General features: G+C 34.8%; 1 protein-coding gene across 1 annotated transcript; it reads left to right on the top strand.

The window, feature by feature from the left end:
• The first annotated feature begins 328 nt into the window (after positions 1 to 328).
• Positions 329 to 25,315, top strand: LOC127872679 (uncharacterized). The gene is made up of 11 exons (XM_052416008.1): positions 329 to 333; positions 824 to 999; positions 6,686 to 6,853; positions 10,273 to 10,512; positions 12,837 to 13,004; positions 16,590 to 16,829; positions 17,107 to 17,235; positions 18,361 to 18,439; positions 18,915 to 18,966; positions 22,384 to 22,506; positions 23,211 to 25,315. Exons 1-10 carry the CDS (start codon positions 329 to 331, stop codon positions 22,498 to 22,500), a joined length of 1,374 nt encoding a protein of 457 aa, XP_052271968.1. The 3' UTR covers positions 22,501 to 22,506; positions 23,211 to 25,315.
• The last annotated feature ends 246 nt before the right edge of the window (positions 25,316 to 25,561 follow it).

Here is a 25,561-nt window from a genome sequence, read left to right as displayed (position 1 = left end):
AAATCAGTACATTGATATGTGAAGACCTGTTTGTATTTCGAAATACAAATTACAAAGTCCACCCAAAATAGTTCACCAACTTTTCTGGATTATATCATTCAATTAATATTTTCTACATAAAGTTAGTAAGTTAGTCAGTAAGTTCATTTTCGAATTATATTAATGAATAAAGTGATAGTTTGAAACAGAAAAACAGAAACAATAATGCGATATACACGAATGCATCGAGTATATATTTCATGCTGTTTTACTATATTATCATATTTAGAATGGAATGTTTTTAAATTTAACTGAATCAAGCAAAAACAGTCCAATGGTTAATAAATAAATGAAGTATGCTTCCATTAACATTCTTTGTTTTATAGCATGTTTTTGTGTTTATTCACAAATCTCATTTTTGAATATATTATTATAATGCAGTGCTTTTTGCATATGCAGCAAACAGGTCTATATTTTATTTTTATTTAGGGCTCGCTTGATGTTCTGTTAATCTACCCGGGAAACCTGTGAAATGTGTTCTCTTGTTTTGATTTAATGTTCAATCACAGGTCGTCATTTGTTGTCACATTTACAATGGTTCACAATTCCCAGGTATTGTTTAGTGAAAAGAGGATACACACTTAATAGTAATTATACCGATACTACACCAACAATTATTTCATGAGTTAAACAATCATTGAATTTCTGTCAAGTGATTGTGAAGTTCCAACAATAAAACTAAAACAGCCACAAACAATTGTTGTCTTACAAATTCAAGTGCAATTGTTTAAAGGTAGTAAATCTGTAGGTAACAGTTTCATATAAAAATATATTGTCTTGCCAGTAATCTCGAAAACAATCCGCTCGTCTGCGACTGCCAGCTGCGATGGCTCATTGTGACAGTTCAGGCCGGCGTCTCCAATCTCACAGTATCTGACGCTGTGTGTAGTGAGCCCGTGCACCTGAAGGGGCGTGGCATAAGCGAAGTCACCCTAGCGGATCTCAACTGCAGCACGCACGGTATGTTCATCTTTTTAACATTAAAGTCACACGCTCATCTGAGCGTATTATGTACATGATGAATAGTTTTGTCACAATTCGTCTGTCATGCTTCGCCTTCGTATATCGTGAGTAGTCCTTGGTAACACTAGATGCCACATCATTTCAAATCTTTATAAAACTTATTCAGATTTGTTTTATCCAAAAATTATCTCTGCTGATCTTATGCATGGTTCCAGTCCGTTGAAAAACATGGCAACCAGAGAGCCGGTTAGTTTTTAATAACGTACTTTAGAAAAAACCAATTACACTGTAGGGTTAACTTTTTAGTTTCATTCCACTGTGTAGGAACACTTGCTCTTAGGTTATTTTCGCTGCTTTGAAAACGGTTGTGGTCTGTTGACAAACGTGGCCACCAGATGGCAGGGCAGTCTCCCTTGACTTGTAAATCTAATAAACATTAAAACACTCACTGTTTTTAATCTGAATGAAACATGGTAGGTGTATGTATTTTAAAGATCTTGGCCGTGTTTTAAGAAGTGATTATGGTCCGTTGACAAACATGGCCGCCAGGTTCACGGGCAGATTTATTATATGTATATTGTAGCTAGAGCTATACCTCGTTAACATGGTATAATTCACATTTTAGTTCAACCTTTATTTAACCTGGCCTTTTTGTTAACGATATCTAGACATATTTAGGAAAAGGTTCCGGTCCGTTTAAAAACATGGCCTCAAGGGAGCGAGGCAGCATCCTTTTAATGGCTTTAGTGAAACCTTGTTTACACTGAAGACGTCCATTTGTTGGTCCACTACTCATTACACTTGATCAGAAAATGTGTTATATTGGTATCTGGGCAGGGTTTAAACACGGTTCTGCCGCTCTGAGAATATGGCCACAAGGGGTCGCGTCAGTATTGTATATGGCTTTATTAAAACATAATAAAAACTCTTGAAGTAAAAATCACAGTCCAATATTCACGAAACATTTGTTAAATCAATTGTTCTTATGAATTTATTCGCCGAATATCTTAAATAGTTCCGGTTCCTTGCAAAATATTTCCGCCATGAGGCGGTTGGTATGCTTTATATGGCTAAAGTAAAAACGTTTACGTTCTTATGGCTACATTTATTGGTAAGAACATTTGTCAGAATAAAACCTCAGTCACACTTTTCGTAGTATGGCTGACATAACTGGCACAACATGAATAAAATGCGGTAATGCGAATGCTGCGATGTTATTTTGACGGAGTCAACACACTCTCGCATGCAGGTAATTTTGAACGATGTCGCGACTATGCTTGAAATGAAATCGATAGGGATTTTATCGACTTTCCTCTTCAAAAAAACACACTTTTAGGTAAGTTCTCATATTACCAATTTTCAGAAAATTTCAAATTTGGGTAACGAGGAGAATTTACCTTAAACATCTTGGGGTTGACCTTCCTTTAGTCGACCAGATTCTCACCAGTGCGAGTTTTTGTCTGCCTCTCATGAAACTCTATGCATTCATCACCCTCTGCAGTGGTTCTCAGCCTCACATCTCCCCATCTAAATATAAGGTATGCTATGTGTTTTGTTTTGTTTATGTTAAAAGTCTTTTTTCTATTATTGCTTTTTTAAACGTAAAAATAAAAAAATACACAAAAATACACACAAAAATGAAGAAACAACAGTTGTTTTTCCAGTTTTGTGAAGCGGCCTTTGCCACCCCATTCTGTGAAACAATGAGACGTGAACTGTTCAAAATTAAAAAAGAATAGTCGCAAAATTGTTAAAATTGTAAAAAAAATTGAGGTTAGAACTTTCTATAATTGTGAAAATTTGAGTTGCGAACTTCTTGAAATTGTTAAAATTTGAGTAGCGATTGTAATAAATTTGTGAAAAACGGCCATTCTCACAGAAGGAAAAAAGCCCTGAACAGTGCAATTTTAATAGTTATGGCTTCCATAAATTAAAATGTTGCTTTTTATTATTTTGAATGGCGCGCCTTTAAACAGGTCTGTCAGTACAATATCAACTGTTCGCTAGAGTTCTTTTAGCTACCATTTTAATACTATATTGATCATATGTGTAAATTAATTTAGATGACGTAGTCTACAAATTTGAATTTACAAATTGTTAAAACCTCAACAATTTAAACATTTGTCAATTTTACTGACAATGGACTTTGACAATCGACAGCGAAACCCCTGTAAATCATTTGGCACATTTACAGTATCATCAATTAATACTTTTATTTGAAACAAGTTTTTCTGCATTGGATTTTGTATCGAACATTTTATTTGTTAAAAAAAGAGTTGGTTTTCAATAATAAAAAAACATGTAATTTGAGCTATCACTAATGTTTGAAACAATTCATTTTTACAAAATAGAGTTATTCAACTCAAATTGTGTTATTCAGTTGTCCCTTTTAAGCCAAAGTGGAGACTGTTATTTAGCCGCATTGTGTTTAGCAGGGAACATGGAGTGTGTGGACCAAGCCAAGCAGTTTCCCACATCTGGTAAGAGGTTAAGCTTCCGCCGGTTGCCTAAGCCCTGTATACAGCAATGTTCAACTGTTCGATAATGTGAAGGTATGCATTTTAGAGGTGGTGTTCTGCCTTCCATTGCAAAAATCCATCGGACAACTAAAATAGCTTAAATTGTTTGTATTAACATTTCATTAAATAATTCAGTCAAATATACTTATTTGTGTTATTAACATGTTAAAAACACAACTTAAGTACAGAGTATATGCTAGTAATTGCCCCCTACTGGTTTCACCGGAGGGGCCTAATGGTTTGCGCTCTGTGTGTCCGTCAGTCCGTCAGTCTGTGAGTCTGTCACACTTTTCTGGATCCTACGATAACTTCCAAAGTTCTTCATATGTTTTTCATGAAACTTGAAACATTGATAGATGGCGATATGGCTATAATGTACGTCATGAACGTCAAAAATTATGGTTGCTATGGCAACAGATATATAAAAGAAATATGACAATGGTGGAGCCGGTAGGGGACATATATTGCTTGGCAATAGTCTTGTTAGAAATGCTATGAATAATTCCAATAGTGTATGCATTTATTTGGATAGGCTTTGCATTTATTGGATAAAGTTAACTTACTTTCCTTTTTATATAATTATATATTAAGACCAGAAGTAAACCTCGTTCTTTAGGCTTTTCTTTTTTGCATTGAGGATTTCACGAGTCAGCGCAAAGTCTGTTCCGGAACCGGACATAATGCTGTGTGGAAAACGATGACGACGGAAATACCGATCCAACAAGCTTAAAAAGCCTCTCAATGAACTCGATTCATAGTCCGACCCATCCGTTTAGTTAGGGAGAGGATGAATCTTGCCACATAGCGATCTAACTGATCAACGGGAATTTCATGTATTTGCTTTGTTTCGCCTTTTTGTTCAAGATATCTGCGAAATTTGTTGATATAAGCAAACGCTTTTTTGCTGTGTTTTTATTTTCTTGGTCTGTGATAAATTTATTGACATGTTTAATGTTAACATCCTTAAACTTTTGAAGTTTCTTGCCTGATTGAATTCTTATTTTGATCATTGATGGGAATGTTCTCAGAAGCTAGTTTGTCAGTAGCAGGTTTTTCCAGTTCATGGTCAAAATCAAACAATACTCTGGCATCAAACCCAAACTTTGTCTTCATATGAAATTTCAACAAAATCTTTTGTATTTGCAGTTTGCTCATTGAGTTCAGTTTCAAAGTCACTATCCTCTAGTATTAAATTCACATTTGGATATTCAATATGATCAGACATATTAGTTGAATTGTTTTCTGTTGCAGACACCAATTTAAGTGCAGCTTCTTTACATCATAAATAAATGAAATAAAATAACAATAAGGCTAACGTTGTGTTTTATTATTTATTTGTTTATTTTATATAATGTAATATTATTCTGAATTGATAATAATTATAAATACATTTTTATGCATACGAGGTCGCTGAAAATATTAGTTTCACATGAACTTTATGAATGAGGTAAAAAGTAGTTTCGTCTATAAATAGCAATTGGAAAATATCCTGATATAAAAATAGCGATAGTATCAAGCTGAAGTTCATACCATCGTTGTTATACTATCGATTTTCATCTGGTAATAAGATAAAATCTATTCCGACGCGCATGGCTACTTAGGTAAATAACGTAATATGATTGGTACTGCCTATAAAAAAACGATCGCTTATCTAGCAATTTAATAGTATTATACATGTACTTGTGCAATTATTGGCAACGACAATTAGTGTAACCCGTCCAAGGTCCTATTTTGAAAATCCACTTAAATTAAATTTAACTATATCTTGTCGATTGTTCGATTTTTGAACGGATTCAAGTAATCTATGGACTGGTGAATATATAAAGTTAGCGAATTACGTCATTACACTCAGGCTAGTTTACCATAAAAAAAAAGAAAACGTCTATCAACTTATGTCATTATAAGAAATATATCAATGTATAATCGTTGCGTGTGCATACACATCTTGAGAATTGAGTTATGTAAATTGTAAAATGAATATTGTTATTTAGAGTAATTAGATACATATTTATTAAGTCCAATGTAAAATTCATTTCCATGCATAATGTAAACGAGCTGTTCATTGAAACATGTTATTTTGATAATATTATAGAGATTACATATGAATTACGGAGTGCAAATTATATTTTGAAAAATGAAGAAGATGACGTCAAAATGGCTGCCGAGATCAAGATACCTCCTCAAAACTTGCTGCGTTAAGAATATTAAAATTGTACAAATAATTTCAGTTTTGTATGATGTATTGGATTATTTGTTAGACTAACAGTCATAGGTGAGTCAGTATTGAATGATGTAGGTAATGTGTCAGACTTACAGTCATTGGTGAGTAAGTATTGAATGATGTAGTAGGAAATGTGTCAGACTTACAGTCATATAAGAATCAGTATTGTATGATGTAATGTGTTGGCTTTCCCAACACATTTGCATGGGGTAGTGTAAATGGTGTATGCCTAGGGACGGGAAGAACAAGTTTGATTACCGTTGTGGTAGCATTTTTTGAGTTCCCCCGAATGACGCAAAGTAATGGTTCTACCCAGGAAGCGGACTCAAGAGTTTCAAATAAGCCTAAGGCTTTTGATTCAATCGAGCTTGAATAGATAGGTATAACTTTTTCCTATCCTTGCTTTGGTCCCTAGTTAGAGAGTAATCTAACGTTCTTTCCTAAATCATCGAAAACAATGTGAACAATGTAACACAAATGCATTAAACAATGATATGTTAATGGCTTCCTATGACAAGTATAGCGATTGGAAAATATAGTAGAAAATATGAGTCTCCATTTTGGAAAACTAGGCTAAATGCATGTGTGCAAAGTGTCGTTTTAAATAAGACTCTGCAGTCAGCACAGGCTTATTACGGATGACACTTGCCAATGACTTAATATTTATTGAAAACGAGACATCATTTTAATGAAAACATCCATGAAAGCAGAAAGTGGATTGCACATGCTAATCTGGGATAAAACTACTCAGATGTATTTAATCTTGTTTTCCTAAATGTAGGCTCATATAATTGAAAAGTGTACTTAATTTAATCAGGTTATAATGGGTTTGTCCTGTTTTGACAAAGCAACTCTTTTATCTGATTTAAAAAAATATTTCTTGAACTTCAGCAGTGAATTGTTTTTTGTTGGAAACTAATTTTTGGTTTGCTGCTTCTTGCAGACACGATTGAGATATTAAAGGCCCCTAATGCCACATACGATGTTGAGCCCAATATGAAGATTGTCATTGCCATAGATGTCATCACGGACCCAGACTGGCAGAACAAGATTAGATACAAATGGTTCTGGTACTTGCCAGTTACCACGGCGACCGGTGACCAGATTATAGGTCAGTGTAGTTAGGTCAACAACACATTCATTTTAACCCCTAAAAATTGTTACAAAGGTTTTTTTTAACTGATCTTTTTGGTAGGAGGTACTTAATATCATTTGAAGAGTGTACACAAATCAGACTACTGTAAAGTTGTGTTTATGCAAGTATTGACTCACATTCAATGATATGTGTGTCTATGCTTAGGTTTTTGAGGCAAATAATTAATTAACCCTCTCCCACTCAGAAGGACAGTGAAACTGGCTGTTTGCAATCAGCATAAAGCTATAACTACCTGAAAGTAACTTGAAAACGGTTACGGCTTTATGCTGTTTGCTGCTCATGAGTTTTAAATGGTTGGAAACAAAGCCTTTAAAACTTGAATCCAATAAATTTAACTTTCTAAGAGACTACACATGCGTCAAAATATGTATCCAAGTGGTAAAGGATCATCAAACTCGGTATCCCAGAACTTTTCTAGACTGTTATTTCTGTCATCTACAATTTTGAATAACTTGCCACGGACTTCACCCTGTGGAGAGTGCCGATCACATAAAAAAAATATCTAATGTTTAGAGGTTAAAGGTCATGCTTAGAGGTTAAAGATTAAATAAAAGATGATTATACAAAACATGTATGGGATTTATCATATATCGGGATATTATAATTGTATTTCCCACACATTTTCACTGTTGGTTGTGACATGTTGTAGTGTTTTATCTAGGCCTCATCAGCTGGCGCCCCGCAATGCCTAAGGTTTCGGAGCGCCACTCTACCCCTTGCAAAGCCCATTAGCGCGATGTGCCATTTTATCTAGATCCATATGTTTAAAGTCTTATCTGATTTTACAATCGTTTGTTATCTCGGTGTCCCGTAAACATGCATATTAATGCATGACTGCGTATGACGCAATGAACGAGGGCCTGTGACCCGAAAAGTGCTGTAAAAATCAAAAATCACCACGTAGCATTTAATTGCGCGAGTTGGTATAAGCTCCAAATATGATATGTTAACTCTGCCTACGTCATTTGTGCGATGCATACGTCATTTTGATTGGCTAAGCGGCATTATCAATGGAAACCAATCAGAACAAGGAGTTTGTTCTTAATAAAACGGCTTGGGTTTTGTGTCAACGAATTAATGATAGTCACTCAAATTTCTTAATGACAAACTTCGACGACCCAAACTTTTTTAACAGACTTTTTATTTGAAATAAATCAGCAATAATTATACAGTCTTCGCGTATGACTGTTTTTTTTTGTCTCACCTACATGGGGTACACATAATATTTACCTACATTAACGACTTTACGTAGTGTTATTCAAACTAAAATGATCCGACATCTTTTGTTAATATCAGAATATTCGTAAAACACAAGGCCGTAACGGTATAGATTGTAATTACTTAGAGATTAGCCGAGTTTCGAATACTGTATTTAACAAGTCAAACCCTCGCACATTTTAAAGAACTCTTATTTACATGTATAGCAATTTTAGCTCATCCATTTTTTGGAATAAAATGAGCTATTGTCATCACCTGAGCGTCGGCGTCTGCGTTGGCGACGGCGTCTACGTCTGCCTCTGCGTCGGCGTCAGGTTAAGTTTTCTGTTTAGGTGCATTTTTCTCATGAAGTATCCAAGCTACTGTATTCAAACTAAGTACTCTTACTAACTGTTATGAGGGTACCGGGCAGGCAAAGTAAAGGTGTCATTTAAACGGAATTATGACCCTTTTTTACTAAGTAACTTTGAATTTGTTTTTGGTTAGAGCCTCTTTACTTCTAAAGTATCAAGGCTATTGCTTTCAAACTTTAACTACTTTCATACTACAATGAAGGTACTGTACCTGACAAGTTGAAATTTACCTTGATTATTAAATTTTGCTAAAATTGTCATAACTTCTTTATTTATGATCAGATTTGATTCATACTTTGACAAAACAATACTTACATGACATACCATAATAGACTCCACCAACACATCCCCCACGCTCCATGCTAGATTACCTTACACCAAAAATGATTTTCCCCATGTTTTTCTTAGTTTGGAAAGATCATCTAATAAATGACTATACCCTCACTCTATACTACCCTCTCAACCCCCAGACCACCTCGACCCACCGATAAAAAACTATTTCTTTTTTAAACATGGTTTTAAAAAACACAACTAATTTCATTATTGTATTTTTGAAAGACCGTCTAACCATTTCACCCAAGAATCCCCCCCGCACAAAAAAGATGACTTTTTATTGTGTTTCTTATTTGTGGAAGATACTGTAATAAATGACCACACCACCACACAATACATCCCTCTCCATCCTTACACCTCATTCCTTTTTGTATTGAAGTTTTGAGATAGGTCCTTAAAATTTAAAAACAAACAAATGAGCAGTCTGCACCAGCTAGGCGGTTCTCTTGATTTAGTATTTAATGACTACCTATTGCATGACTGGCAAACCGGCATATTCGTGTCCCGCCGTTTGTTTAACTCTCATTGTCACGAGGAACACGCGGATATATAACGCTGATTGAAACTTTCTTTGTTCAATGCTTCATTAATTTATGAATACAGACATGATTAATAGTTAAAAATGGCATTTAGTAAAGGCATTACGAAACATGTGTTATTAAGTTAATTCAGGGACGTATACCAACACGTATACGTCCCAGGTTCACGTAACCTTTTCATTTGAAAACGACAAGTGCATTCGATATTAATGTGACGTCATTGCGAAAATTCGAAGTACGCTAAACATAAACATCCGGAAAGTTTACTTTCAAATAAGTTCTGCCATGATCAGTTTAAGCTGTGATTAAAAGTTTTAAAAAGTTGAAAACATCTTATGTGCCTTTTGTAAGAAAATCGCCGTGTGCAATGCCTTTTTATAAGTCAAGTGCCATGCCCCTCTGCCATTTTAGATTAAACGCTACATGTTGTGTTGCTAGCACTTTAGGATTCTGAATTTCATTGTTACATAAATGATATACCTCACTTGAAAAAATCATTCGATAATTTCCTTTTTCAAGTCATTCGCCATTCCCTTCTGCCCTTCTAAATTCAACATTACATGTTGTGTTGCTAGCACTGTAGGATTCTGAATTTCATTGTTACTTCAATGATATATCTCACTTGAGAAAATAATTTCATAATTCCAAATTTCGTTCTTTGTAGCTTAACCAATAATGTTACTCTTTAGAAAAGCATATGATTCTTAATTTCCATCTATGTAAATCACCAATATTTCTATCCTTCAGAGAAGCAGCACTTCCATCTATGATCAGTATTTCTAGCTGTCACTTACCATTAAGTGGAATAATTTCTGGTTGGTCTACATATAGTGGCTTAAATATGATAACTTCATGTATACATCTATGTTAATTGTTTTTGATAAATCGTTATGTTCATTGAATGTTACTCACTGATATAACTACCTTACAGAGAAGCAGCCACTCCCACCCACCTCCAGCTATGACAAGTACTTCAAGCTGTCACTGTCGGGCAAGGAGCTGACCTTCACCATACCCGACGTGAAAACACCTGTAATGGCGGACAATACGGCCGAGTATGATCTCTATCATTACCTCGCGGATGACAGGCTCTTCTCCATCAATATCAGTCACAAGTTTGACCATCGAGTGGTGAACTTCACTGTGAAAGGAAAGGAGCTGGACATAAAAAGTAGGACTTCATTTTTTTCGAATATTGCAGGGTTGTGTAGCCTCCTCCTTATATCTGAAGTCCAGCTTTTCACTTTTGCATCACTAAACTTGTGTACATTGACGCGACTATGAATATAATCTTAATTGATATTCCACACTTTGCTGTTTTAATAAAAATGAGTGTTATTTCGAGTCCCGCATACCAATACGTTGAAATAACATGTGTTGAACAATGATAACCTTTATTTAAATATTTTCACAAAGAAATTGAGTATGCGTGTATAATTGTATAAATCCATGTTTATTTCATTCATAACTTTATCGTATTTAAACAGGCTGGCTGGAATGCATTTATTTAGAATGGTCAATGCGGAGCGAGTGTTCGATGGCATTGACGGGGTCGTCTATATAAATTGACAATTGCCGCATAGACAAACACGTCACGTCTATGCGGTGACACGCCAATGCGGTTTCATATTCATGTCAGTGCAGGTTTCCGTAGGGCGATACGTTAATGGCTACATGTTTCACCATGCTTTAATGTATAACACTCCTAGCTAAATACTTTTCATGAGATCCCTGTCAAATAAGCGTATTCATCGACTACATATTATGTGAACAATCGCAAGACGTTGTGATAATCAAATGTCGTCAATAACGTTCAAGTACTTCACAACAATTCCTTAAATGATTTATACAATTATTTGGGTCACAACAGATTTTTGAAAAAGCTCGTCTGTCCAGACCGTCCAGAAATCGTTTAATAAAATAATATATACACAATTTCCACTTGTGTCACACCTATGTATAACTCAATTGTTTCGCTTGAATTGGTTTTAAGTCAATGTAGTTGTCATTTTTGGGTTGTTGTATTTCATGTGCAATTGTAAAAAACAAAAGAGCTTCTATTTATAATTGCTCGATTTCATCGAAATTCTCAGGCTTATTGAAACGCTCTCGTGTCCGTTTCTTGTTTCTATAACGATAATAAACGTGGTATTGTATTGGTACATTTAGTGCTGAAAGTTGAATATAATTTACTTATACTTAAGATTATAGACTATTTGATGAAATTATTCAAGAAGGTTTGAACGACGATCAGTTATACTTCAAAATACTTAACTTATATACATCGATTTAACGTTTGAAATGCTTGGAACTAACATAAGGTTACCGCTGTTGACCTCATCATCGCTTGCTGTGGCACTTGCAATAAAACTTGCTGCGTAAACCAGATATCCAATCCAAATTTTGCTTTAGAATAATAAATGTGTACAAATAATTTCAGTCTTGAAAGATGTATTGGGTAATTTGTTAGACTAACAGTCATAGGTGAGTCAGTATTGAATTATGTGGGTAATGTGTCAGACTTACAGTCATTGGTGAGTCAGTATTGAATGATGTAGTGGGTAATGTGCTGGACTTACAATCAAACTTACAGTCAAATAAGAATCAGTCTTGTATGATGTAATGTGTTGGCTTTCCTAACAGATTTGCGTGGGGTAGTGTAAATGGTGTGTGCCAAGGGACCGGGAGATCAAGTTTGATTACCGTTGTGGTAGCATTCTTTGAGCTCCTCCGAATGACTCAAAGTTATGGTTCTACCCAGGAAGCGGACTCAAGATTTTGAAATAAGCCTTACGCTTTTGATTCAATCGAGCTTGAATAGATAGGTATAACTAGGTCCTATCCTGGCTTTGATCCCTAGTTGGAAAGCATTTTAACGATCTTTCCAAAATCATAATACCAGAATACCGGTATTGTTTCTGAAAGGTATGCTCTTCGATACAATGAATATATGTTTGGTTCAGGAAAACAATGTGAACAATGTAACACAAATACATTGAACAATGATATGTAAAGGGCTTCCTATGACAAGTATAGCGATTGGCTACTGAGAATTTTAAAAGTGGACAACATATTAGAAAATATGAGTCTCACTTTTGGAAAACTAGGCTAAATGCATATTTGCAAAGTGTCGTTTCAGATTAGCCTATGCAGTCAGCAAAGGCTAATTACGGATGACACTTGCCAATGACTTAATGTTTATTGAAAAAGAGACATTTTAATGAAAACTTTCATGAAAGCAGAAAGTATTGTCCCTGATAAGCATGTACGGACTGCACATACTAATCTGGGATAAACTTACTCAGATGTATTTAATCCGGTTTTCCTAAATGTAGGTTCATATAATTGAACAGTGTAGTTAATTTAATCAGGTTATAATGAGTTTGTCCTGATTTTGACAAAGCAACTTTATTCATCAGATTTAAACAAAAATCGAACTTTCGCAGTGAATTGTTTTTTGTTGAAAACAAATTTTTGATTTGCTGCTTCTTGCAGACAATATTGAGATAGTAAAGGCGCCCAATGCCACATACGACGTTGAACCCAATATGAAGATCGTCATTGTCATCGATGCCATCACGGACCCAGACTGGCAAAACCAGATTAGCTACACATGGTTCTGGTACTTGCCAGTTACCACGTCGACTGGTGACCAGATTATAGGTCAGTGTAGTCAGGTCAACAACACGTTCATTTTGACCCCTAAACAATTGCTACAATCGGTTGTTTAACTGATCTTTTAGGGTAGATGGTATATAAAACCATTTGAAAAGTGTACATAAATCGGACTTCTGGAAAGTAGGGTTTATGCAAGTTTTTACTCACATTAGATGATTTGTGTGTCCATGTTTAGGATTTGGGGAGGGGGGGGGGGCAAATAATTAATTAACCCTCTCCCACTCAGAAGGACAGTGAAAATTGGCAGTGTGCAAACAGCATAAAACTTTCCTGAGAGTAACTTGAAGTCGGTTACGGATTTTCTGCTGTTTGCTGCTCATCAGTTATAAATGGTTGGAAACGAAACCTTTAAAACTTAAATCCAGTAAATTTAACTTTCTAAGGGACTACACATGCGTCAAAAAGTGGTAAAGGATCATCAAACGCGGAAATCCAGAGCTTGTCTACACTGTTATTTCTGTCATCTACAATTATGAATAACTTGCCACATACTTCACCCTGTTGAGAGTGCCTATCACATAAACACATGTATATTGCTCAAAGGAAAAGGTCAAAGGTTAAATAAAAGATGATAATACAAAACATGTATGGGCTTCATCATTTATTGGGAAATTATAATTTGATTTCCCACACATTTTCACTGTTTGTTATGACATGTTGTAGTGTTTTATCCAGGCCTAATCAGCTGGCGCCCCGCCATGCCTTATTTTTCGGAGCGCCACTCTACCCCTTTCAAAGCCCATTAGTGCGATGTGTCCTTTTATGTGATCTAGATTTTATCTAGATCCATATGTTTCAAGTCATATCTGATTTTACAATCGTTAGTTATCTCGGTGTCCCCAACACCTACATATTATTGCATGACTGCGTATGACGCAATAAAAGAGAGCCTATGACCTGAAAAGTGCTGTTAAAATCAATAATCATCCCGTAACATTTAATTGCGCGATTTGGTATAAGCTCGAAATACGATATGTTAACTCTGCCTACGGCATTTTTGTGATGCATACGTCATTTTGATTGGCTAAGCGGCATTATAATTGGAAACCAATCAGTAAAAGGAGTTTGATCTTAAGGAAACGGCGTGGAGTTTGTTTGGACGAATTAATGATAGTCTGAAATAAATCAGCACTAATTGTAATTCAGTCCTTGCGTATGACTGTGTTTTTTTTTCGCTCACCTACATAGGGTACAAATTATATTTACCTAAATTAACGACTTGCATATTGTTATTCAAACTTAAATGATCCGACATCTTTTGTTAATATCAGAATATTAGTAAGACACAAGGCCGTAACGATATAGATTGTTATTACTAAGAGATTGGCCGAGTTTCGAAAACTGTCTTTAACAAGTCAAACCCTCGCCGATTTAAAAGAACTTTTATTTGCATGTATAGCAATTTTAGCTCATCTATTGTTTGGAAAGAAATGAGCTATTGTCATCACCTGAGCGTCGGCGCCTGCGTCGGCTCGACGTCTACGTCTGAGTCTGCGTCGGCGCCGGTTAAGTATTGTGTTTAGGTGCATTTTTCTCATGAAGTATCCAAGCTACTGGTTTCAAACTTAGTATTCTTACTTATTGTCATGAGGGGACTGGACAGGCAAAGTAGGATAAATCTGGCTGGCATTATGACAGATTATGTTCCCTTTTATACATAGAATATTGAAAACAAACGTTTTGTGTTTAGGTCAACTCTATTCCTAAAGTATCAAAAAATATTGCTTTCATACTTGCAACACTTACTAACTATTATAAGGGGACTGTGCATAAAAAGTTATGTAACTCTTACTGGCATTTCGACAGAATTGTGGCCCCTTTTTACTTTCAAAATTGCAAATTTCGTTGAGTTTTGTGTTTTGGTCCACTTTACACCTAAAGTATCATAGCTTTTGCTTTCAAACTTGGAACACTCGCTAACTATCATTAGAGGACTGTACAAGATAAGTTGCATAACTCTGGTTGTCATTTAAACGGAATTTTTACCCTTTTTTGACTTAGTTACTTTGAATAAATTGTTATTATGTTTAGATCCTCTTTACTTCTAAAGTATCAAGGCTATTGCTTTCAAACTTTAACTTCTTTCATTCTACAATGAGGGTACTGTACCTGGCAAGTTGAATTTTACCTTGACCTTTGAATGACCTTGACTCTCAAGGTCAAAATATTAATTGTTGCTAAAATTGCCATAACTTTTTTATTTATGATCAGATTTGTTTCATATTTTGACAAAACAACACTTACCTGACATACCACAATACACTCTACCCAAACCATCCCCCTCGCTTCACCACAGAATTCTTCACCCCAAAAATGATATGTTTGTTCCATGTTTTTCTAATTTTGGAAAGATCATCTAATAAATGACTATACCCTCACACAATACCACGCTATCAATCACCCGACCACTGTGACACCCAATATTTTTTTAAACATTAAAAAAAACACAATTATTTATTTTCATAATTGTATTTTTGAAAGTCCGTCTAACTATTTAACCCAAGAATCCCCCCTCCCCCCAAGAAGGTGAATTTTTTCCATTGTGTTTCTTATCTTTGGAAGATAATGTAATAAATGACCACACCCCCACACTATACATCCCTCTCCACCCCCACACCTCATTCCTTTTTTATTGAAGTATCGAGATAGGTCCTTAAAATTAAAAACAAAAACGAGCAGTCTGCAGTCGCTAGGCGGTGCTCTTGTTTTGTTATTTAATGACTAACGTTTCCCTGAGAGGCAAACCTGCATATACATGTACCGCCGTTCGTTTGACTCTCATTGTCACGAGGAACACGCGGATATCTAACGCTGATTGAAACTTTCTGTGTTCAATGCTGTATTAAGTTATGAATACAGACTAAATTAAAAGTTATAAAATGGCATTTATTAATGTGCTACTTAGTTTATTCAGGGACGTATACAAACACGTGTACGTCCCTGGTTCATTTAACCTTTTCATTTGAAAACGACAAAAGCGTTCGATATGAATGCGCCGTCATTGCACATATTCGATGAACGCTAAACATAAACATCCGTAAAGTTACTTTCAAAGTTCTGCCATGATTAGTTTAAGCTGTTATTAAAAGTTTTAAAAGTTGAAAGCATCTTATGTGCCTGTTGTAAGAGAATCGCCGTGTGCAATGCCTTTTTATAAGTCAATTTCCATGCCCCTCTGCCATTTTAGATTAAACGCTACATGTTGTGTTGCTAGCACTTTAGGATTCTGAATTTCATTGTTACATAAATGATATACCTTACTTGAAAAAAATCATTCGATAATTTCCAATTTCGTTCTTTGCTGCTAAACCAATATTGGTACTCTTTAGAAAAGCATGCTATTCTGAATGTCCATCTATGTAAGTCATCAATATTTCTTCCCTTTAGAAAAGCAGCACTTTCATCTATGATCAGTATTGATAGCTGTCACTGACCACCAAGGGGAATTAATTTTGGTTGTTTACATATAGTGGCTCAAAGATGATTTCTTCATGTATACATCTATGTTAATCCTATTTGATAAATCGCTATGTTCATTGAATGTTACTCACTGATATAACTATCTTACAGAGAAGCAGCCACTCCCACCCAACTCCAGGTATTACAAGTACTTCAAGCTTTCACAGTCGGACAAGGAGCTGACCTTCACCATACCCGACGTGAAAACACCGGTAATGGCCGACGATACGGCCGAGTATGATATCTACCAAAACCTCACTGATGACAGACTGTTCTCCATCAATATCAGCCACACGTTTGACTATCGAGTAATGAACTTCACAGTGAAAGGAAAGGAGCTGGAAAAACCAAGTAGGACTTCATTTTTTTCCAATATTGCAAGGTTGTGTTTTCTCCTTCTTTTATCTGAATTATAGCTGTTCATGTCACTTTTTTTACAAAGAAGACCCAACAACCTTTTCTAAATAATTTCAAGTTTTTTCATGTTAAGCAAAACAAGTCACCGTTTATCTAGGAATGAAAACAATAGTAATAGTTAAAACTTTCAGACAGTTCAGAAAAACTTGTAATCTTGAAAAAAAGATACATTATATTTTGTTTCACTTATTTCCCTGTAATTCCATGTCAGAGTCTGTGCCAGTGGACAATGCGGCAGGATTCAATCTGTGGTATATTGCTCTGATTGTGGGTATCCTGGTAGTGTTACTCGTTGTGGTATTTATCATCCTGTACCGGAATAGAGGTGGTACCTGCCGATGTAAGTATACTAGAGGTTATTCCTTTACCACATATAATCGAACTTTGACACATTTGTAGTTCCTATGAATATCAATTTAAGTTACAGACCTCCTTACTAGATACGAGCTTTAAAGGCTTAATTTTCAACCACAAGATACTGATGAGCAGCAAACAGCATACAATCTCAACAGCCTGTGCGTTGTATGCTGGTTGCATTTAGCCATTTTCACTTTGCTTCTGAGGTGTACATGTAAACGTAAGCGTATATCCTCCTGTTGTTCCTTGTTATAATATTGGAGGGTCAGTTATTTCCCAAAGAATACTTTCCTTAATGCAAGTTAATTGTCGTTTAGACATTTCTTTTGAAGTTTTCTATCAGTCTTGTTTGATTAAAGTTCGCAAATTTTGATTGATTTATGTTGTTTTTTTCCTCCTAGTAGCCAAGAAAACTATCAAGCATTACATTATTGGTAGGTGATCGCCAGAAAAAAAAAGTTGTAAATTGTTTTTAAACATTGCTTAAAAATACAAATTAAAACATGGCTCGGTTTATTTCAGTTGTTTATTTTTGCTAAAATATATGTGTTAATGAATGTGTTTGTTAACATATCAACAAATATTGACATAAATATTTTGCAACCTTTCTTAGCTGGATGATATAAAATTTAAAATTGTACATTGCCCTTGGGCCAATGGAAGTGCAATCATTCAGTTAATTCCTGTATAGGGACAGACTTTAAGGATAACAGCGGCGCTGCTTGAAAGCGTCAAAATGGAAGTAAACCAGTTTTTGTGACATTAAGTTATAATTTGCTAATCAACGGACTGTCTGAATCTTAACAATAGCAGTTGTAATCAATGATTTAAAGCATGGTCTTTTCATTTCGATTAAATCTGTGTACAAATATATGTTTAATATTAAAAGAATTTCACACGTTTTGCATTGAGGAGCATCAGAGTTGAAGCAAACATGTCCAAGGCACAGCATTTTCCTATTTCACTGGATATGTTTCTCAAAGCTTTAGAAATGAGCTGTATGTGGCAGTATTTGGAAAAATATAGGAATAGGAAAAAGCAGCGTACCAAACAATTCAAAATGGATTCCTATACGCATTCACAAAGCTGTTAGTTCCTCTTATTTTAGTGGGCAAGAAGGAGAGGAAGGCAGGCAACAACCCTGAACAGGAACTACAAGAGAATAATTTCCAGGATGCGGGGAGAGTGTAAGTACAATAAAGTGTAACTTTCTTTATCATATTTGGGGGTAAATGTTCTATCTGACCGATGTGAAAGTAGACTGTAACTTTTATTTTTGACTTGAATGATAGAAGTGTATAATTGTAAGCAAGAGTAGAGTTCGATATTTATGTCTTGCCTGTGTAAGCGTAGAATGTGAACTTAATGTCTAGCCTGAGTGAGAGTAGAGTGTGACCGTTATGTCTGCTCTGAGTTAGAGTATAGTGTGACTGTTTGTCAACTCTGATTGAGAGTAGAGTGTGACCTTTATATCTTACCTCAGAAAGACAAAAATGTATCATATATGTCTTTGCTGTGCAAGAGTAGAAAATAACCTTGATATTTCAGGTCAGCAATAGTATAAAGAATTATTTTGTCTGCCCTAAGCATGAGAAGAGTGTACCTTTAATGTCTGAAATTCTTTATTGAAAATCACACTTAATGTTTCTCCTGCCATTCCAGTGATGATTTCAATGATGATTCCAGAGAAATGGAGACCGGTATGAACGCAGAGGTAAGACGGAATAAGATATAAGATGAAATTGCATGACATATAAAATATATCAAAGCATGTGAATTTACATTGGGATGATATAAGTTGAAATAATTATAGCATAGTGTGGGATATGAAATAAGTTTGGATTAAATTAAATTACCATTTTATAACATGAGCACATAGTAAGTACACTTATTGGTATTACATGAGAGTTGAAATGAGTTAAGATTACGTAACGAACTATCTACAAAAGATAACATTATATAAAATATAACAATTGTTAAAGTAAACAAATCGTGTGGTTTTTAAGAAAGAATCGAAAGAGGAAAATTTATTTTTCAAACAATGCACATCTTCAATTATGTTTGTTTCCCTTCTTAATTATGGATGAACATCGATATTCTACTGACACTAACAAATGTCATTAATATTAGGCTGGCTGAATTACCTTAAAATAAAATGAGATTAAATATTGAATACATTTGCTTAAATAAAAGACATGCAAAACAACATATTTGAATGACTTAATGAAAAATGTATAGACAATCACAGCAAGTAGACAGAAACTGAAAAACAAATTACAACACAACATTAAAACACATTGTAAATTCACAAATTCTAGAAAAAAAGTTTCTTTAGAAAATAGTGTTGCTTGCAATCGCTGGTAAAGAATATGATGAACTATTTATTTATTTTATTTTTTTATTTTTTATGTGTTCTAAGTCTTAGTCTGCACCGAAGGTCAGCTATAAAGATTGTTCTCATGGGTGTGCTGCACTTGATTTAATTTTTAATGGAAGTATCAATTGTTGCATTATTTTGGCAAAATTTGGTTTAATGCATGTTCCTATAGTGTCGTCCCAGATAAGCCTGTGCAATTAGGTTTTACTTTTATGGATATTTTTCTTATGCCCTCTTCGAAGAAGAAGGGGTATATTGTTTTGCTGGCTGTTTGACGGTAGACGTTCGGTAGACTGTCGGTATACTGTCGGTAGACCAGTCAGAATGTCGGAAGACCAGTAAGTTTGCAATCAATAACTCGCCAACGAATTTACCAATTTGTTTGATACGTCGCATGTGCTTTGACCTTGGACAGTAGATGACCCCTATTAATATTGGGGTCACAAAATAAAAGGTCAAGGTCACTATCACACTAAGTGTGAGAATCGTTTCCGATCAATAACTCGTCAATGAATTTACCGATTGGCTTAATAATACTTCACATGTGCTTTGGCCTTGGACAGTAGATGACCCCTATTGAAATTGTGTTGGCAAAGTCAAATGTCAAGGTCGCTATCACACTAAGTGTGAAAATCATTTCCGATCTTCAACGAGTAGACCGATTGGCTTGATACTTCACATGTGCATTGGGCTTGGACAGTATATGACATATACTGAAATTGAGGTCACTACGTCAAAGGTCAAGGTCACTATCACACTAAGTGGTTTCCGATCAATAACTTGCCAACGAATTGACCGATTGGCTTGATACTTCACATGTGCATTGACCATGGACAGTAGATGACCCCTGTTGAAATTGGGGCCTTTAGGTCAAAGATCATCTTCATTGGCACAAGTGGGAAAAGCGTTTCTGATCAATTACTCGTCAACAAATAGACCGATTGGCTTGATACTTCCAATGCTCATTGGCCTTGCGCAGCAGATAATCCCTATCAAAATCGGGGTCACTAGGTCATATGTCTAGATTATTGTCACAATTAATGTGAACATTGTTTCCAATCAATAACTCATAAACGAATCGGCGGATTGGCTTGATAATTCACATGCGTATTGACCTTGGATGTAGATGACCCCTATTGAAATTGGGGTAACTAGTTCCAAGCCATGTTTGGAGGGGCATATGTCTCCGACCGCGGAACACATGTTTAAATGAAGTCTCTTCTTAGCTAAAATCCAGTCTAGGGGAAAATTGTTGTCCCTGATTATCGTTTACTGGCAAAATCGGAACAACGCTTTAGGCACATGCATAAGGCCTAGTTTTACCAGAACAATGCTCAAATATTGCTTAAGTTCTCATGAAACGCACTTGTATTGTTTACAATAAATGAAAAAAAAGTTGGTTTTGTTAATTTCTATTCATTTGGTTTTTGTTTTTTTACTATGTGAAAAGGTGATAACAAGAATGCACTGCAAAGCTCTGTGCACTCTTAATGCTACTTGAGTTTGATTGTAGCACATGATAAAAGGCATCTCACATTAATATTCATATGACTGTTCACTGCCATTTCGTGTTTAAAGAATAATCATATACAAAATCCTCAAATATTGGAAAAATTTAGGGTTACAAATTTTTTTTCCAAATTTGTTTAGACCGTTCCTTAGTACCAAAAGATCGATAGTGTTTCATGCTATGAAATATTTGTTAGCAACTTTACTGATTTTTACAACTTTGCAATTTTTGCCGCTTATTTTATTGTTAAAGCCCCATAGACACACAACGTCCACGAGTATTTCGTACATTATTTTGTAAAATAAAGATATCTTATAAAACAGCAGTGTTAAAGCACCAGCCAAAATGTCAACGCTAGATATTGAATGGTAACATAGAGTTAACGACAAAAAATATCGTTTTTATTTTTGTAAGACCAAATGTTCCATTTGAATAACCCGCGACGATATTCAAACATTTACGGGCGAAACCAGATTAGCTTCGGGAAGCGTTTGAAGCACGACGTATTTCTCATGAGCTATAATGCTGGTTTTGTTGGTTTTGTCGGTTGAACGGGCTTCTCAGAATATTAATCATCCCAGTTTGTAATTGAATCTTAAATACATTTAAGTTTGATGTCTTTTGCGTTCTATTCTACTCAAATCTTATTTAATAACTCCTCGACTGAGTGATCTTTATACAAAAGATTGATATTGTCTTAAGTGATAGCTTAAAATCTGGCTGTCTAGCGCAGTTGGTTAATGGGGTGGCCTATTAATAAGAGGATTTTTTGTGTGTGGAGATTTGTCATGTTATTGCCCTTATGGTTATTCATCCTAAATAGGCAGTTCTCAGTTACTGGTATGTGCACAAAAGGCTGGTAAACCGGCTTACACATGCACAGTTTGAATAGTTATGATAGTACTGATCTGAATGTTATTGAACTCTGCAGACAATCTAAACAAACACAAACATTCAAATTATTGAGAGTCTTATTACGGACTTGTAACAAAAGTTACATTACATGTTCCATACATCATTAAAAAGGTGGTTAATATCCACTGTATTCTCTTTACTTATCAGTGTTTATTGTAACTTATCATTCGGATCAATTAAGAACATGTTACGGGCCCATCTAAATTAATTAGATAGTCAGAAACAAACCGGTTTCAAATAAAACCTTGCTAACCTAACAGCCTTGTGCATATTTTGATTGATGAAAACAGACTATATGTACAACTATTATTGTATTTTATTTGCAATAGGCGCGTCCTTTGAGTGATGGCATAGATAATGCAGAGATTGGTAAAGGCAGTGATGACGTCCTGGAGGACGGGTCGGATGATATATGTCCAAGGAAGTCATTATGTAGGATACTGTGATCTAGTGTACGTGTAATAACTTATAATTTGAAATCTTTCAACCTGTCTTGAAATTTCACTTTAAGGGTATTCAGTGTCCCAAATATGATAGGAATAATTGATGGTTTGACTGTATTTTGTTTATTTATATGTTCAGTCTGCAAAAAGGTGGTAGTTAATGTTGTGAACATCGTAAAAAATGCTGAATCGAATGCGCTTGATAAAGAACGTTCATGTGCAATTGCTTGTTTGTTGTGGTTCGTTAATGGCAGTGTTGATCTGATATCATTTTACTATACGACTTCTTGAAAGTGCTTTTCAGGTTTTATTTCCCTTTTCAACTGTACAGTTATGTTTTATCTTGATGTGGAAACTGCAATAAAAAATGCATTTGTTTTTAACTTATGTTCACTGTTTGTTTGTGACATAGGATTTGGAAACATCATATCAAGAATTACTAGAGAAAAAACATAGAAAACACAGTTTCAAATTTACAGCACCTTTCTTTAAAGTACAACAAATGATTAGAATAACAATTTTTATACAAATAACAATACAATTTAACACTATGAGATTTCGAATTTGTGAATATCATATATGCATGTTTGATTTTTTTGTTTACGTACTAGCGTATCTGACAGCTTATTGTCTGTGTGTGTCTTTTTCTATTATATATTGGAAAGAAATTATAGCTTGTCATTTACATTTTACTGGGTTTACAATTATTTCAGTACATCAGTTAGGTCGCCGCCGACGAAGAAAAACCGAGAGAGCGGCATCCCATAGAAAAAATCCACCTTGACGCCACCCGGCGAATGGCGTGAGGAGGAAAGTACGGAATTCGGTGGCGAACTTCCTAACAAAAGCTTCTGCCTGGGCGTACAAATATAACGAAACCACCGCTTGTGTTGTCCAGGTTTAAAAAATAACTAAAGCGATTGCAGAAATAACTGACACATAAAGTGATGTTTATGGAAACAATCCTTATGCGAAAACTACGCAAACAAGGTGATGAATCGACAATATGTTGTTAGACTAATCTAAACACATCCGACATTTTCAATCGCGACGTGAAAACGGGTCCATGTTAAACATTTTCTGAAAAAAAACACTTATTGGATTTAAAAAACTTACTGAAGTAATATGAAGTGAGCATTAATTCCATAAATATATTACATACCGTACCTGAACAATAATACATTATCAGAATATTCATTTCGCGGATCCAATCGGTGTGTAAAATTCAATGATGTTTCGCATTGTGGCGTCTATAAAACCAATATCTACGACACAGACAATATAGGATTCGACGGATTTGCGCATACACGTATCTATTTCGTTTTATAAAATCTAATAGAGTGTATCTGTGTTAATTCAAACCGGAATGACCATATGTCATAACATATGGAAGTTTAGGGATGCATGTTATTATAATATACAAGATATTCGTGTTTTTTTCGTGAATTTTAGATGTCGTTCCCAACAAATTTCTTCAGGGGAAAACTTCTCTATTTAAAAATGTGTGTTGAGTATTCAAAGGAACCGCAATATAAGAAAGTATTAACGATCCATTATGTACACAATTATTAATATTTTGAAAATTACGTTCGATTGATGCCATAACACAGAAAATATATTTCAACCTCAGAAATATAATCTCATATACATACACGTGACTATTTAAAAAAAAATGATACAAAATTTCAAAAACAACTATTGACATAAAACACCAAAAGGTATTATCCTTGGAAAAAACCTGACTCTAGAAAGCGACTGATCTTCAGCAATTTAAAACACAACGGTAAAATAATTATCATTCGTTGGACATTTATACGATATGATTTCGGGAGTCGATCGATCAATTAACTTAATACAACATGTCCAAAATACTGTTTTTAATGAGAAATCCACAAATGTTCTTGTTCACGAAAAAGTCATTGTTTTAAAACTCGGGTATTTATGTCGATTAATTTACATCATGTAAACGAATTACATTATACAAATATACGAGCAATCTTCAAATGAATATAATGATACAGAAATATTTGTGTGTTTTATAAGCACATTTTGTTAAAAAAGTGGCATTATGATATTCAAACAAATAGTTTAGCATGTTTAATTAATATAATCGAACGTCATATTGCAATATTTATTTGTAGACCTATATTAATGAAGCATGCCGGTATGTATGTGGTAGTGTTAATTGATATTTTGTTTACAAATTCCTACGCACGTTTGGTATCCATCGTTTTGCATTTGAAATTGTCCTTAAGAGGTAAATTTCGTTAAAATAGTATTGTTATATTACTTAGGACCAACTAATTGTATATATAATACAAATTCACTACTGCTCCAGCAGCTGGAGTTTCACTTCTTTATATAAATGATATTGTAACATAATTGTGAAAAACATAACTTGCACTAAAGGGATGCTCGTACAATCATTATATTCATTTAGCAATCAATTGACAATATTGAACAAGTTTGAACAGTCGGTACGAATGTATAATGTGACATCAATGTTGTATTTTCTTAAACCAATGTTAATATTCTGGCTTGTGACACACGTGGTAGAGCTGCCGGTTAAAGTAATCTTTTAATGCATTAATGATTCCCCAATTGAAGGTTTGCTTGCTAATAAAGATGACCAAGACTTACATTTAGCTGAATAATTTTTATAAAACATACTAGTTTGTATTTCAGGTGTGTGTGTTTGTTTCTTTTTTGTCTTTGCCTTTTTAAACCATTCAACATTCTGTTTATTTCGCTTATATGTCATGTTTCAAATTTGTTGTTGCTGATATTGCTTTTAAGCAAAATATATTATATTGTATTTTAAAAAGTGTGTTTGTACATTGCCTTCATATTTCCTTCCAAACATCATTCCACGCATGTCAAATAGAAGTTTGGTAAACGCAATCGACGAGTTGATTAAAGGTTTACATTGCGATGTATTAAAACATTTTTACCAGTTAGCCAGCTACATATTTTAGGTTTAATCTGTACGCTTGTGTCACATTGTCCTAATTTCCAACATGCTTCTTTTTGAAGGAGTTGGTTTAAGCTATTAAACCTGCTTTTA

This window comes from Dreissena polymorpha, chromosome 3, assembly GCF_020536995.1.
Source record: "Dreissena polymorpha isolate Duluth1 chromosome 3, UMN_Dpol_1.0, whole genome shotgun sequence".
Classification (NCBI taxonomy): domain Eukaryota; kingdom Metazoa; phylum Mollusca; class Bivalvia; order Myida; family Dreissenidae; genus Dreissena; species Dreissena polymorpha.
The sequence above is the reverse complement of the archived record's forward strand: the minus strand, read 5'-3'. Positions and strand labels throughout refer to the sequence as shown.

Excerpts from the sequence above, each read along its gene's own strand:
- LOC127872679 (XM_052416008.1), top strand. Across the intron at positions 10,513-12,836 it reads AAAGGAGCTGGACATAAAAA|ACAATATTGAGATAGTAAAG; the intron begins GTAGGACTTCAT and ends TGCTTCTTGCAG. Across the intron at positions 18,440-18,914 it reads TTCCAGGATGCGGGGAGAGT|TGATGATTTCAATGATGATT; the intron begins GTAAGTACAATA and ends CTGCCATTCCAG.